Genomic DNA, 17,424 nt, shown 5'->3' with positions numbered 1-17,424 from the left:
ATGCCATTAGAGCACTCAAAGCAAATGAGAAACACAATTCCAATGTCAAACACAATCGCCATACTCAGTGTGGTGAACATATCCATGTAACATACTCAAGTAAAACAGGTTCCAATACATAACTTTGAGTAGAACAAGATGACAAATATAATTGCCATTACTGACTACAAAAGTGCAGATGCTATTCTTTGTTTCTTTTTCTTCTTATCATTATTGTTGTTGTTGTTAAATAATTTATTTATTAAATACAAGGAAGCAACACTGCACAGACTGAATTAAGTTGCACTGATTTACACTGCATTAGAATATAGCCTGAAGTAATGGTCAGTTGGAGAGTTCCATTTTTCAAATGTCAAACGAGAAAAAACAAATTAAAAGTCTATTGTGTGAAACTGTCTGTTGTTTGCTGCTTACAGAAAATATATTCAATCTCTGCCTCAGATTCAATCAACATTTGTCCATGTTTGGTTAAATGTTGTTTTCCACTTCCACGCATAGGTCTCCTGTGCATAAAAATTCAGTGTAGAATCTGTTCACTCATGACATGACCGTTTTGTATATATTTGTCAAGGCAGGATGTTACATTTAATGTAGAGCTGTCTGTTAATTACAGTTTGTCCTCTAATTGCTTTAGAGTCAGTCCAATTTCCAACAATTTTACAGAAATGCTTTCTTCTTTAGTTTACTGTTTTGTTTGTTGTTTTACAATCAAATCTGACTTTGAGTCTCTCATGATTGGTTTGCTTGTTCTGTAAGAACATCTTAACCTTTTGCATGCTTTACCCGGGAAGGTTGCTGCTTTTGTTCACAGTAGAGCTGTGGTAGAAGATTTCCGTAAATCTTACTAGGTCCTCCTGGTCTGGCAAATTGGAAGAACATCTTACATGAAAAATGTACTGCTCCTATTCACACATTTTGCCGGAACATTTACGGGCAAAGATGCACATGTGAAAGGGGCTTTACATTAGCACACTTACAGCCAGAAGTGTTCATTTCACCCCTACATTTACATTTCCCAGAGAAGGGATTCAGACTATCCAATCACCTAATCTCATTTCTTTGGCAATATCTGTTTAAGTTAAAACATCTCTATGTGAGCAAAGCATAGCACCCTGTTGCATGCTGAACCACCAATGTTCTCCATCCTAAGGGTAATTTCAATTGCATATGCAAATTACCAGGGAGATTGCCGCCAGTGTGAAATCTATTTTAATTTGTCCCGATCTGTGCTGTGCATATTAATGTGGAGGGTGAGGTGGTTATACGATATGAGAACTGATTATTTTTGGCTCGTATTATTTTAGATGGGAATGTTTCCCTCTCTCTCCCTCTACTAATTTCTCATTTGCAGCAATGACTGGAGAAGTAGGTAAGGAAAGGAAGGGAGTGTGTAGTCAGTTGCCTGTAATAGGAATGCTTCATTGATGAAACTGAGACAGACAGGTGTTTTGGAGAAACACCCCTATTTGGTTACCAAGTGCCATTGGTCCCTCATGAGCACAGTGAGTCAGGACCTCAGTAGAACCTCACATTTTATGATGCCACCTTACAGAGCGCGCTCAACCCAAACCTCCCCCCCCCCAACCCCCCAACCGGTGCATTGGGACATTTTTTTCTCTTTTTATTAATGCAGAGGGAAGACTGTCTCTTACTGGCACTCCAGTATTACTTACAGAAACCTTGCTAACCAAGTAATAACTAATCCCTGAGTGGCACAGCTGCTGGTGTATAATTGTGCTTCCATACCAGACTCAGTAAAAGTTTATTGTTGGAATTTGTCTACTGTTTGCTACTTACAAACAACATGGTCAATCTCTGCCTGGGATCCAATCAACATGTATCCTTAACTGACAATTAAAAGCTTGTTTTATTCTTCTTCACATGCATATATTATTTCTCTCACATTAACACGCTCATGGCCGTGAGATTGCATCTATTTCACAGCTGAATTTATCCCAGAAAAGCGATTCAGAATGTGCAGTGACCTCATCTCATTGCTGTGGTAATACATTCTCTGTACTGGAGTCCATACTACCCTCAATGCCACATTTTGGAGATGGTGTGTTAACCTGTTGAAAGGTTCTCCTTCTAGTTTGGGTAGAACATTCATGGCGACAAGACATAAATATCTGGTTCTGACAATAATGGATTGGAACTGTTGATAAAAATACTCAACATTAAATCTTTAGTAGTCTGACTGAGTAGATTCAAACAGTGCAATTCGGAGCAAATGTAGAAAAGTGCAAAAGATTAAAAGGGTTTCCCCTTACCAGAAATCACATGTGAACACTGAACATGTGAAAAGTGCACATGTGAACTATAGAAATAATCCCACTTATAAAATGAGGGTGGGGAAGAGTAACCTATGCTATTTCAAGTCACACGTTTTGTTTTCACATGTTAAAATTGTAGTTTACATTTGAAAAAGTCAGTGACATGGAAATGTTAGGATGGAAACGACACAATGTGGCCTATTTTCTTTTCACATCCAGTTCACATGGGGCATTTTCTTTTCACATGTGAGTATTTTAATTCATATGTGAAAATATTAAATGAATATGTGAAATTGTGGTCTTCAAGTCTGAAAAGGCTAATCAAAAATTATTTTTTTCTAAAGGGCTATTAGAATCAATTTAACTCTGTATAATGTACTGGCCTGTATTCATTTACTCATTTATTTAAACACCTGTTGCTGTGGAAGACACTTGGATTACTTTTTTCCTTCCAGGAACCTCTGTAATGGAAGTCACTGCCATAGATGCGGATGATGCCACATATGGGAACAGTGCCAAGCTGGTGTTCAGTATCCTACAGGGACAGCCGTACTTCTCCGTGGACCCAGAGTCAGGTAACAGCTTAAAGCTTAAATGGAGCGTATCTCCATTTTCCCCACCTCCATTTCTTCCCTCCTTTTGAAAATAATTATCAATAAGACCGGACAGACTGAAGTCTATTGTGCTAATTTAGTGATTCAATCTGGGATTTCAGAATCTGAGCTGAAGTGATGATCAAATGGGGAGCGCTATATATATATATATATATATATATATATATATATATATATATAAGCATGTGAAATACACACACTAGACATTTTATTTGTGTCTCTTTCATATTTGTTTAAAAAAAAATATATATATATATATATATATATATATATATTTTTTAAAAACAAATATGAAAGAGACACAAATAAAATGTCTAGTGTGTGTATTTCACTGCGTTTGTCTTGCCTATGTTAGTCCTTAATGGTGATTCACAGTGAAAATACTATTATAATTTTGTATACAATTCTCTTTTTTTATTGTGATAGCCACTGAACCCGCAATGTGTGTGATGATGATGATGATGATGATGATAATAATAGTAATAATAATAAACTGTTGCATTGTGAGTAAAAGGTCAAATGTTGCTTGAAGCTATATCTGAGTGAAGATTTTGTTAAACCTGCTGGGGCCTCCACAGAGAAGTACAGCAAACAGATACTGTATCTCATGCTAAAGGCTAACTCTGAGCAAATACCATATGGATGCTATGTTAGCAGAACATGCCGATTTCCCTCGGTCCAGGTGAGATCAGGACGGCTCTGCCAAACATGAACAGGGAGATGCGCGAGCACTACCAGGTGGTGATCCAGGCCAAAGACATGGCGGGCCAGATGGGCGGGCTCACGGGGACCACCACAGTTAACATCACCCTGACCGACGTCAACAACAGCCCACCCCGCTTCCCTCACAGTCAGAATCTTCTCTTTTTTTGAAATGTTTATTTATTTAATTATTTATTTGTGTGTGTATGTCTGTGTGTGTGTGTCTGGCGGGGGTGGGGGTGGTCCACAAAGCTGAAAATATACTAAATAATTGGAATTCAACCCTAAAAGGCATTACAACATTTATATCAAATATCAAATGAAAGAATCACCATGTAATGTAGGTAATTATTACCTATGAAATAACTTTGTTGTAACCACACAATGCTCAAACATTGCATACAATTCAAAGCATACTTGTTGAAATGGTTGGCTGTAATGGGAATATTGTTTCATTATACTTAAAGTGCTTAATAACTGTGCACTTAATGAAGGGCTACCCAATGTGCCTAATAAAGTGCACTTAATGAACGGCTACCCAATGTGCTTAATAAAGTATGCTTAATAAAGGGCTACCCAATGACTAGCTGTGCACCTTTCATGCACGCCAGTGCATTGGTTTACAGGGACGCTTTCTTTGTTAATTCTGAAGCATTTACATTACATCAGGCAGCCATAAGGACACACTTCTCATGTTTGGCCCCCTCCTAAAGGCTCCTACCACCTGTCGGTGTTGGAGTCGGCAGAGATGGGATCAGCGGTGGGCCGGATCAAAGCCGCAGACGGCGACATCGGAGTGAACGCCGAGACGCATTACGGCATCGTGGACGGCGACGGGCGGGACGCGTTCGCCATCGCCACTGACAGGGTGACGCAGGAGGGCATTATCACCGTCAAAAGGGTGCATATTCTTTCATACCGCGCTTCAAAACTCTTATTCTTTTTCCTCAAGCGCCTTGACTGCGGCTGGAATGGGAAGAAAAAAGGAAATGCACAGAGAGGTTAATTTCCTATATCAAACACATCGCATCCTATTAACTTTACAAAGGTGTCTGTTTCATTCCCCTGTCATTGCGCTTGCTCCCTATTTCTCTGAGCACAGGTTTAGCGTACCTTTTTAAAAACCTGGCTACGAGCATGCCTTTCACTGACAGCACTCCCTGCTCATAATTGCACATTAAGCCAATCTTGCAAATCTTTGGAACAGAAAGGAAAAGACAGCCAGAGTGCACATTACCAGGCTTGGATTAAAGATCAAGCCCAAAATGACTTCTCAGAGCAATCCTGAAGCTGTAATAGCACACCAATTGTACACTTTGAAAGCAGCCGTGTAATAGAAAACCGAGGAGATCATCGGCACGGAGACGTGGGTCTGAATCAGAATGAGGGATAATCGCTCGTATGCTCAAACATTCAGAGGGCGATGCACTTCTTCCACAGCGACTGTTTTGAGGAACTGTGCCAGAACTGAGATTATTACTTATTCACGTCTCGTATATCACAGCTCACACCTTCTGTCTTTGCTTTCCTCTGGTTACCAGCGCCTGGACTACGAAAACAAAAGGACATACACCCTAAAGGTGGAGGCGTGGAACGCGCACCTGGACCACCGGTTCGATCACCTGGGTCCGTTTAAAGACACGGCGCTGGTGAAGGTCTCAGTGCAGGACGTGGACGAGCCCCCCGTGTTCAGCAGTTCGCTGTACGTTTTCGAGGTTCAGGAGGACACCCCCGTGGGCAGCCTGATCGGTGTGGTCAGCGCCTGGGACCCCGATGTCAATGATCACCGGGTCAGGTCAGTCACAGTTGTCCAATTAGGCGACACCGTCATGTCACCAGCGAGGTGTCCCAAATGTGCCTGGCCAGTTAATTACACGGCCCTATTATCCCTGATTAGCAATCAAATGTCAAATTGGCCAATTACTTAGGTCCAGTGTCCCTGATTAACCAATCAAGGCGGCTTGAATTTCCATATGTAGCCAAAATATCATGATTAGTCCGGAACACAATAAACACAAATGAATGTGGTTTGAAAGCTATGACCTGTAGCCAATCAATATTTGTTATTAACATTGAGGTAACCTTAGTTTACACCTTTTCTTCACAAGCACTGTTTACTTACTTTTAGTGATTGCTAATCATCAAATTGAGCTTTTTTGGGGGGGGGGGGATATTTTGTTTTTACTTGCTAGTCAAAGTCAATGATAAATGTTCATTAAATCCCAGCAATATCCCAGTTTTGTGCATATTGTAACCTTCTATGGAACCTGTAGATAACATTTAGATTCATATTTATTTATGCTAGGTTAAAAATTGACTACCACAAAAAATAACTGAACCACAAACTATACTTGTTATATGATCACTTTTTTTTTTTAAACATTTTTTTCAGTTTTCAGCACTGCACTTTATAAAATGAAGTCTCTATCCTCAGGTACTCTATAGACAGGCACACTGACCTTGATCGACTTTTCAACATCAGTTCCTTCAATGGATCAATTTCAACTCTGCAGTTCCTCGACAGGGAAGCCTCAAAATGGCATAACATTTCAGTGGTTGCTACTGAAATAGGTATGCTTACCCCTCTCCTTACTATTAAATGTCTCACTTGGCTTGCCATGTTGCTGACTGTACACTGAATATATAGCAAAGCACATGGTTTTCAAGAAATATGTAGATGCTATTTTAAGGAAATTTTAATTGAGTACACATTTGTGATATACACCATAGCATTTTAGCCATTTACTGTGTATGTTCTGCAAAAATATACATTTTCTTAATATATTTATTTTGATAATGAATGCAAAACACTTCTACAAGTTGATTATTTTCATATGTTATGGTATTATATTCAGTTAAAAAAGTGTGTGTGTTATTTAACAGCACAATTATGCTTTGGGTTTGGGTTTAAACTTGACATAAATCCATTCTTTCCAGCGGAAACCTGATGAGAAGAGAGGCCAACTCCACCTTGCTTGAGGATGGTGGTTGATGTGGACATTACTTACTTTTCTGCACTGACTCACACTTCCTTTTTTAGGTAACCCTCAGAAAATCAGTCGTGTCCCAGTTTTCATCAAGCTTCTAGACATCAACGACAACGCGCCTGAATTTGCGATGTTTTACGAGACCTTTGTTTGTGAGAATGTCAAAGCTGGACAGGTAGCTATCCCTGTGACTTAATCATGGAAAAAATGTTGATTTTTTAGGAACTGTAAGCTGTAGTTTGTATTCATAGTTTCATTAATTTTCTTTGTTTTTGTTTTGTTTATGCTTCGTTTCGTATGCATTATCTAAAAGACACTTTATTCATATATTTTAATTGACAGGACAGAAATTAAGGCAATTTAATGGATAGCTTTCTTATGGATATACTTTCTGTGTTTTATAATATGGATACAGAATCATATTTATTAGGGTAAAAGTCTTTCAAAATGATCTGATATATGGTTTTGTCCCCAGCTAATTCAGACTATAAGTGCGGTTGACACAGATGAGCCTCTTATTGGACACAAATTTGTTTTCAGTTTGAGTTCCTCAAATCCAAACTTTACAGTCGTCGACAATGAAGGTAACATATCTGTGTGACTATATTTGACATCATTGTGTCATCTACTGATGTGATTTGTGTGTGTGTGTGTGTGTGTGGGTGGTGTGTTTGTGTGTGGGTGAAACTAACATAAATACTATGCATAGTAAAGGGACATTTCTGAAGATATACACTCAAAAAGATATGAGCAAAACTATTTAAAATTGAATCTATGTATTTATTCTTTTTAATCTTTTTTCCTGTGAGAAAAAAAAAAAGCAATAATAGAGTTTTCCTTGACTGTGCCTCTTTCTGAGAGTGTTTGCTGACTGTATGACTATTGGAATTACTCCTAGATAACACAGCTAGAATTCTGACCGGAAGAAGTGGATTTAGTCGGCGTGAAAGGAGTGCCTACCTTCTGCCCGTAGTTATATCTGATAATGACTATCCTATCCAGAGTAGTACAAGCACGCTGACCATCCAAGTGTGCGCCTGCGACCGCAAGGGCAACGTGCAGTCCTGCGGCCTCGAGGCTTTCCTGCTCTCCACCAGGCTCAGCACCGCCGCCCTGGTGGCCGTCCTGCTGTGCGTTATCATCCTCCTCAGTGAGTACCCCTCCCGGTCCTGTCCGTCCAAACTGGGGAGGGAGAGAGGGGGGGTTACTTGCTGGAATCTGTGTGTTCCTCTCTAGCTGAGCGACACAGCGTGAGAGCCAGCTGAAGAGCTGAGAATCTGGTCGCCGCCAAAGGGGACGTCAATAATGCGTAATGGTCCAAATCCTTTGTGAACGATCGGTTGGTCGAGTGTGGCCTTATGGGACCCGTCCACCTGGCTGTTCATCTGGTCCAGCATTTAAAAATAGCACAGGCCCATGTCAGCGCTCTTAAACTAAATGAGGGGCTTGCAGCGATGTGCAAGAGAAAAAAAACATCATTTGAATGAGACTTTATTCTCCTGTTGTGAAGTAAAACACAGATATTGTCAGAACATTTATTTTGGAAATGTTTACTTTTAAAAACTTTTGTTGGTATAACGTCAATGAATTTGCGCTCGGTACTTGTACAATAAGTACTGCTATGAGAATATGACCAATGCATGTGCAGTGTAGATATAATACAGAAGATTTTGGATTTGGTACATGTACAATGTGAGCTGATAAAAATAATGTTGAAGGTTTGTGGCTGAGGTCGCCGCAGTATTGTGTGTTCATTAGAGCGATTCGGCATGTACAGAAAGTTCCGGCCACGCTGGACTTTCTCATCATTTCACACACTGCCAACCCGAGGTCTCCCGCTGAATATAAATCCTCCCTGGCGCCGTGGGCCACCGGCGCCTGTACCGTAACAAATTGAGTATCGACGTCTCGTCCGGGCTCTGCCTAAAAGCCTCCCAGCGTCTCCAGTAACATTTCGCCATTTCGCTTCGTTTTTTTCCCCCAACGTCTCCAGCGGGGCTTCGTTTTTACACCGCGTGTGTTCCCCACGGGACTGATCGAAGGGAAAACGAAGGAAACGGGCGGGAAGAAATGAACCCGCCCGTCGCAGGCGAAGCAGAGCGGCTCAGTTGTCATTTAGCGGTCGAGTGCCCCCACCCCCTTACCGCCCCCCCCCCACCCAATGCAGTGTCAATTTCACCGCATACAAGAAGGCAATCTTCTGGAACAGTGATGAAGTCCACTGTTGGGGGAACCGAAAGCCATAAAGAGGCTCTCCAAGCAGATCAGCCCAGGGCTCCATTGGAGGGCAGAAAGCAGGACTGGCATTCTACCATAATCCTGCCTGTAGTGACTGACGGGTGACTGAAAAAACACTTTTTGTGCTTGAATTTAACCTCCACTCTCTGGAAACGGCACTGTTTCATTCAGGACAATGATTTGTTCATCATCGTCTCTGGAAATTCTCGTCCACGAGAATCCATTCTCGTTCTTGATTTGGTTCTGTACGCCACAATTTTTTATTTGTAATCAAACAATTCACATGTAGTTACAATGCAGATTCTCAGATTTTTATTAAACGCTTTCAGTATCTAGTCTTGATTCTAGGATTTTAATAGCCTTTGGAGTCTAATGTTGTCATTTGTGAACTTGAGGTCCAGAGTTGTGCATATGAAAGGTCAGGGAAGCCATTATGATGCTGAGAAATAAGAAAGAAAACAATCATAGACATAGGCCAAACCCTAGGCTTACCAGACTCAACTGTTTGGAATGTCATTAAGAAGAAAGAGAGCAAAGGGCCTGGTAGGCCAAGGAAGGCTTCTACAGCTGATGACCAAACTATTCTCACCATAATGAAAGAAAAGCCACACACACCTGTCCAACAGATCAGAAACACTCTTCAGGAGGCAGGCGTGGATGTTCCAGTTTCTACTATCTGCAAAAAACTTCATGGAAGTTAAAAAACGGTTAGTCAGTAATCAGACAGCAACTAGCCAATAGTCAGAAAAGTGTGTCGTTCACATCCCTACTTCAGTGATGATGTAAGATCACAAGAGTAACAAAATTACTTTTGCTCCCCTAAAATGGGGGAACTCATACACGGATAACCTGCTATGGATGTAAATACCCCCAAAAATCACTTTATTTCAAATACAGTATGCTGTAGTACAAGGCCTAAACAACAAAAATTGTGTTACTCATTTTGTATTTACCTGTATATGTACATTACATACATACACTTGGTCTATGTTTAAATTACTTTTTTTTTAAATGAATTACTTCTTTCAGTTTGTAACTCGAGGCCTTGTTTCAGAGATGAAAATGATTGCTCATTGTACAGCCTTGTGTCTGCTGAAAATAATTTCATTAAATGTTAGTGTATGTGCTAGATGGGGTTACATTGGCACAGAAGTAAAGGTTTGAAAAATCGGACAAAAACACTGCTATGAAAATATGATATTTATTGAAAACTGTTTTTTTTAGTATTTATTGAAACCATAAGCCAAAGGGCATTACACTGAATATGAGATGGAGACAAAGTTGAGGGTGTGATTCAGACTGCTGTAGGCTGATCCAAAAATGTATTAGCAGAGGATAAGATGTTCCCACTGAATTACAGTTGAATACATATACATATGTTTACAGTGGTTGTTGTTCAGTTTTCTCTTGATACAGTGATGGAAATACTTGCATACATTTTTGTAATATAATATAAATACATGTAAATTTCAGTTATGTTGGTTTGCAGTAATAGTGCACTGACATGTCTTTGCAATATACTATTAATTGGAGGTCTGCATCCTGACCCAAACCTGACAGGGCCTGAAGGTATGCTGTGACTTTGTTGGGTATCGGGCCAACTTTTTGCTCTCTGACGACTGAGGTTGTGTGTTAACTGCCACCAAAGAAATATCAATGTTAGAAAGATGTTTGTAAAGATGCAAATGTTGTCACTTTATATTTTGTTCATATCATAGCACCATGGTCATATATTTAACATGAATATAACATTAGCAAGCTATTAATAGCGGTGTGGCTAAAATTAATTATTTGATCATAGGGAGAACGGAACAAAATGTGTGTCCAAATTGATTTTAAAATCTGTTTGTACTTGGGTACTTAATACATGAACTACTTGCACACTATATGCACTGTTTCACCTCACACAATACATCACCAAGCCAAGTGTACCCAAGCCAAGTGTGGATAAATGGCACAGCCCCATTATTTATGTAATTACATACTGAAAGAACCAGGAAGTAACGTCTGTGCTGTGTACTGACACATGTATTTGCAGTGTAATTTAACCACATGCAAATGTTTATATTGCAGTAATTGTGGTTTAGCCCTCTCTGTGATAATCATACACCGACATGTATTTGTAGAGTAATATAAATATAAAATGTTTATATAAATTCAAATGTTTGTATTTCAGTGATTGTTGTTTTGTTCGCTGCCCTGCGAAGACAGAAGAAGAAGGGGCCTCTAATCATCTCCAAGGAGGACGTGAGAGACAACGTGGTGAGCTACAACGACGAAGGGGGCGGGGAGGAGGACACGCAGGCCTTCGACATCGGCACGCTGCGCAACCCCGAGGTGTTGGACGTCAACAAGCAGCGGCGCGACATCATCCCGGACATGCTGTTCCCCTGCCGCCGGGCTTCGCCCGTCCACGGCGGCTCCGACATCAGGGACTTCATCAGCTGCCGGCTGACGGACAACGACTCGGACCCGACGGCGCCCCCTTACGACTCGCTGGCCACCTACGCGTACGAGGGAAGCGGCTCCCTCGCCGAGTCTCTCAGCTCGCTCGGGTCGGCCGAGGCGGACGGCGATCAGGAGTTCGATTACCTCGGCAGCTGGGGACCCCACTTCAAAAAGCTGGCCGACATGTATATAGCAAAGAGCGTGGCCAGAGAGGCTTAGGTCCAAGCCGCTACGACACACGCCCGCCAACGTAACGTGAAGACGTGAACGAGGAAGAGGTAACTTCTTTGGCTGTAACTCTGGATTCCATGAAAACTTGAATATCGTTCGACCACGCTAGTCATGGTTTTTAACTCTGGTTTTCTAACTTATTTCTTTTTGTTGTACTTATCTATTTTGTAAATGGTGAAGATATATGATAAATTTTGTTGAGGTTTTTGTGTATTATGCTGTGGCCAACCGTTTGTAATTAGGAGAAGGGTGCTGGTATTCTGTACACAGTCAGTGTTTAAGGGGGAAAATGATTCTGCTTCAGTCTGAAGCATAAATAGATAATTGTGATTAATGTGTTATAATGACAATATTTAATTATTATATTTTATTGTTTTATGTTCAAGTGAATGGTTGGTGAGATTTGCTCGTCAAACTGTGGCTTGATTTTGATTCGATGTTCACATGTGATACAGACTGCTCTTTTAGTATCATTGACAAACCTTTGACATTGTATGAATGCTGAGTCATGTTTTATATTTATATTTTTATATATTTTAATAAAAAATGTCTAAATATCAGCATATTTTCATAAATTCTTCCAAATTAAATTAACATGTATTGTTTCAGCTCAACATCTGTTATGATTCATTTGACAAAAAATCCTTTAATCATGTACATGGATCAATCATATTACCTTCTGCAATTTTATCTTATTGTAAGTGTGCTTACATTCAACAGGTTTTGTGCTTGAGGTCTTATCCGCAACTGCAATCTCTCTTCTTTTCTATCCATAATGAGTCCCACAGAGTTCCTTCCCTGAGTTTTCTTTCTGGCTGAACTGTGCATAAAACAGTAAGGCTTCTAGCAAAGAGCATTATTAAAATGCTACTTTCATTATCTCTGTCTGCTGTTGATCTGCTAACCACACAATGAGCTCTGAAGCATGAGGAAAATAGCATTTATGATATATCACCTTATCACAGCCGTTTTAATGTTAGGCTAGAGGAGTCTTTCTCTGTCTTGCTTAAAACGTATGACTGTTTCTACAGACGGCGCCTTTTTGGATGAATGGGTATTCAGTTGAGCTATGGCATGCAGTCACTTATTCCCTCATTATACCATTTATTGGTCAGGTGATATTTTCTTGTGGCTTAGATCAGTAAACCATCTAGGTCAGCGATAGTCACGGTTAGGTCACCAAGATTGTCATGTTTGTTCAAATGCACCACAAATGCCAGGAAGTCAGAATGTATCTGTGAAGATTTTAATTTTTGCATTATGGATGCGTTGTGAGGGCAGCTTAGTTCAAATAATGTTTCTGAACCTGAGCAGTATTTTCTCATGAGGCAACAGCAGCTCACTTTGTCCGTTGGTGAAACCTCCATTACTCTCAGGGGACAAAATAAATAAATAAATGTTTGTCTTGCAGTAACTTATGGGAAAGATCACTTGCTGACTGCAAGAACTTTTCCCAGAAACACAAAATGCTGATACAGCAGATGTGGGGAAGATAAGTACTGTAATCCTGTTTAAGATGTCATTGAACAGATGAATACAGGCTTCAAGTTAAATCAATGATCTTATCCACCCTAATGTTAGTATTACCCCAGGATACACACAGCAGAATAAATGATAAATGCCAGTGAGCCTTTTGGGAGTTATACAACTGGATGGTACAATCTGGGATTTATGTTAAACTTCATTTTTTCAGTAACCAAGGCTTAAAAATATATTTTTAAAGTAAAAAAGTCCAGATAAGATATCTGCAATCATAGACGTGTGACAAGGGTGAGGTGTTTCGACCCTTAATTCTGCACTGGACTTTTCTCAGATGCGAGCTTGTCAGATGTTAAGTGTTTTTTATTGATCTGAATACCATCTGTTGCACTGCGTGCTTTCACATGCTGTGAAGGTTATGCTGTTCTGCTCGTTATGCTAAGTACTTTCGTTGTGTTAGCACTTAAGCTACAGGCAGAGAAAAAAACATCCAATATTTGGGATATATATAACATATGAGCACATTCAACTGTATTTCAGACAATTACAAACAATCACATTGGTGGCAGGTTAAGTAGTCTGATTCCCATCTGGAAATGCATGGCACTATTTATTCCTATGACAGAGTACCAGATGTGGGTTCAGTGATTAATTCTTTGTATATTGATCTACAGGCCTCCTTCCTAACTGCGTCTTTGACATTATAAACATATGTTATTTGTAATTGGCTCAATTAAACATGGGCTGAAAAAGAGCATTTGCTTCTCCATGGACGAGTGAGAAACAACATGATTTAATGGACAGATTTGCCCTGGCCATTTTTGCATCTATGATTCATATCTGATTCATGCTGCATGGAAATTCTTAGAAGTGTCATGTCTGAGGTACATCTGTCTTCTGTGGTAAGGAGAGTCAGAATTACACATATTTATCAAAGTGAGAGAAAACAAGTGGCCCTTGCCACTTCGATTTTCTGGAATAAGTTATGACAGAAATGTAGGCCAGGTAGCTTTGTGAATTCCAGTGGTATTGACTGGGTGTGTTAAACTGCTTGAAGTTATTCAATTTTTTACTACTACTATGTATTGCAAATGAAAGCTATTAGCACCTTGTAAAAGACAGGTTTGACAAATGACATAGGGAGTTGAGGAGCACCCCTATCAACAAGCAGGTTGCCATAACACCACCCCACCCCCCTAAATCTACACTGCATGAGCAAAAGTATGTGGACACCGGACATCCAACATCTTGTAAAATTATGGCCAGTAATATGGAGTTGGTCAACCCTTTGCTGCTACAACCACCTCCACTCTTCTGGGAAGGCATTTATATAGCAAAAACAGTCCCAGACCAAGGGGTGTCCACATACTTTTGGTAATATAGCGTATCTGCAGTTCCTCTGTGCCTGGGTTTCACAGATTTATTTAGCATTATTATTATTATTATTATTATTATTATTATTCATAGTAGTCGTAGTAGTAGTAGTTGTGGTGGTAGTAGTAGTAGTACTGGAAGTAGTAGTATGTTTTGCATATTATTCAGTGGGACGTAAAGGGCTGATGCAAATATTATGCAAGTTGATAATGAAATGACATTCTGGGTGGATCTTCATCTCACAATTCACAGCAAAATACCACATTTATGGCTCATACCCAAGTAAAACAGAAAAGCATTTGTGAAGAGCAGGCATAAATCTATTCAGCTAATTTGCTAATCATGCCATTTAAGAGGGAGGAATCAGTTGGAGGGAAAACTGTGTCCTCATGAATTGACACCCTGAGTTTAGATGTTACAGAAACTCTAAATGTGTCAAATTTAGCATTTATTTGTTATTAATTAAAAGAGGGCAAACCAGCAACCCAGCAGTCTATCACTTGTGTGACAGTATCATAATCCACAGTTCACAGTAGCTTCAGGACTTCAGGACAGTTGTTTTTTTAATATAGCTCTGAAACTGAACATTCAGAAATAGAGCAGTCTATATTTGAATATAGATTCCATCAACAGTTTTCCTAAACTAACAAATAAATGCAAGCATTCCATTTTTTATTGACCTAAACTCAGATTATACTAGGATGTCATTTCATTGATGGCTGCATGAGCATGCGTAACTCCTTTTTTTTATTTTTTTTATAGTACTGAACCTCCATGTGTTTTCATTTTTTGATTTCTGTTCCTGTGTTGCAGGACTAACTTTTGCCTATCTGCCATTTCAACCAACAGAACAACACTATATTTACATGCAAAACATGATTACTTGCATGCCTACTTATTATTGTATTTACACCATTCATGGTTTCTTCCACTTGGATTAATTGCCACTAAGCAGGACTAACACACCAATGAATCACAATGCTCACCTCCTTATACAATCAGTTCCCTGATGGTTACTTAATTGTTTTATGGTTCTGTAGTCCAACAGATTATTTGTTAACATAATTTGAAGTACTGCTTCATTTCAGTTTTTTAAATAGTTAAAGGTCGCATGAGAACCTCCACAACAAACAGATATAACTGAGGCTGTGCAGGTGCTGTGAAACACAAGCTTCCCAGTGAACATTTTTGTGGTAAAAATGCTGAGTCGTTCAGGTGAAAAGCTGAGTGCGTTTGTTTGAAAAGCGAAAGTTTTCGAGCTGACTGGAATGTAGGCAGGCTATATCCGGGAAAAACCTTTGCGATGTCACCGCTAAACTACTTCCGTTTCTGTGAAACTACCTCTCAGTCTAAATTTCCGCTCTTCTAGATTCCGGCTATTGTATATCGGGCAATCTGTGGATGGAGAGGCAGGGGAGGTGGTGACTAGGAGAGACAGGGACAGGGACTCTGGTGCCAGAAGAAGACTGTGATTAACACTTCTCTGAATTGACAGGCTGAGCAGAAAGGGGATTGAGCCTGTGTGTAAGCTGGGGCAGAACCCAGTAATGCACTCCTCTGGCCTTGCCTTGTGTCACTGTTTCACTCTTACTTTCAATTCGTGGACTGGAAGGCCAGATTTTTCATTGATTTCTGCTCATTAAATAAAGGCATGGGCTCAGTCTAACCAGAATATGCCTTTTGCCTTTGAGTTACAGGGTGACAACCAACTTGTATTTTTTTACTGTGGAACAGACAGGCAGATACAGTATACTGAGTGGCCACTAATGTAACATTATATGTTACACATATCTAATATCAAGTAGGACCCCATTTTGCCTCCAAAACAGCCTGAATATGTATTCCTTTGAGATTTTTGACCGTAGTGACTCACACCAATAGCATCACAGTTCCAGTTCCAGCAGATTTTCCAGCCATACATGCTGCAAGCCTCCCATTCCATCTCATCCCAAAGCTGCTCTATTGAATGGAGATCTTGGGACTGCGCAGGCTGCTGGAGGAAACTGAACTCACTATCATGTTTGCAGAACCAGCCTTTGGATGATCTGATGGTATCCATTTGAAAAAGGGTTGACTGTGGCCATGAAGAGATGCACATGGTCAGACACAATGCTTAAGTATGGTGTGGCATCCAGATTATGCTCAATTAGTATTAAGGGGCTTAAAGTGTGCCAAGAAAACATTCCACACACCATTACACCACCAGCCTGCACCGTCGACACAAGGCAGGATGGACATCGATCCATCATTCTGTGTATATCAAATTCTGATGCGGGTTCTTCAGTGGTTCTTTGTGGTCCATTGAGGTTAATCTTTTCCAAATAATATTTTGAAATAATATTCTTTCTTTTTTTTTTAGATTGACCCACTTGTGTGCATGCTAGATAAGTCACTCAATCCAGCAGTGCACTTATCCATATATAGAAATGAAAATACAAGCTGATGATTTGACTCAAAGGTGAAACTCAATAACTGTACTTTAAAACACTTAAAGCAAAATTCATTTTTGCCTGCAGAAATATTATCATTATTGTTGCACAATAAGTCTTGAAGGTAGGCCGGAGTCTTATTGTTCTGATATGCCACTTTTATTTGTAGTTACTACAAAGAATACATATGTGCTACAACACTTCCTTTGAGTGTGTATCAGGCAGGTACTGTATAATTTCCACTCTGTGAGAATTGCTAGACTTCCAGATGTGTTATGTTAATGCCAGTTGATTGATTCATTGTTTGGCCGATTCATTTTTTCAGTGTGTTTAGGACATTTATCATGCCTGAAAATGGTGATGTTTGATTTTTAGACATCTGTTGGTAACCCACACATGCATCCAGAAGGTAATGCTTACTTGAGTATGAAATTCCATAAAAAAGCTCAAAATTCAGTTTCCCTCCCTGCTGTTTTTTCTTTCTCTCTTATGAAATGAATGCTGAATTAAAACACAATTACAAATGAAAGCCTGCTAGCGTGCAATAAACAAATGAGCAATCTTTAGGTCACTCCAGCGTAACATAATCACAACCATGGGGATACCTGAATATACAGGGATACGCGCAACCGAAGCGGTTACGTCTCTT

General features: G+C 39.9%; 1 protein-coding gene across 1 annotated transcript in view; it reads left to right on the top strand.

Moving 5' to 3' along the window:
• The window catches only part of LOC135260863 (cadherin-10-like), a 31,970-nt gene extending 19,943 nt beyond the window's left edge, over nt 1-12,027 (top strand). Inside the window, exons 4-12 of the mRNA XM_064346513.1 lie at nt 2,729-2,848; nt 3,570-3,737; nt 4,303-4,490; nt 5,131-5,384; nt 6,024-6,160; nt 6,630-6,751; nt 7,052-7,160; nt 7,475-7,726; nt 10,991-12,027. Coding sequence (XP_064202583.1) covers nt 2,729-2,848; nt 3,570-3,737; nt 4,303-4,490; nt 5,131-5,384; nt 6,024-6,160; nt 6,630-6,751; nt 7,052-7,160; nt 7,475-7,726; nt 10,991-11,481 — 1,841 coding nt within the window. The 3' untranslated portion in view covers nt 11,482-12,027. The remainder of the gene's footprint in view (nt 1-2,728; nt 2,849-3,569; nt 3,738-4,302; nt 4,491-5,130; nt 5,385-6,023; nt 6,161-6,629; nt 6,752-7,051; nt 7,161-7,474; nt 7,727-10,990) is intronic.
• The last annotated feature ends 5,397 nt before the right edge of the window (nt 12,028-17,424 follow it).

The sequence above is a fragment of the Anguilla rostrata genome, chromosome 8 (assembly GCF_018555375.3).
Source record: "Anguilla rostrata isolate EN2019 chromosome 8, ASM1855537v3, whole genome shotgun sequence".
Lineage (NCBI taxonomy): Eukaryota > Metazoa > Chordata > Actinopteri > Anguilliformes > Anguillidae > Anguilla > Anguilla rostrata.
The sequence above is the reverse complement of the archived record's forward strand: the minus strand, read 5'-3'. Positions and strand labels throughout refer to the sequence as shown.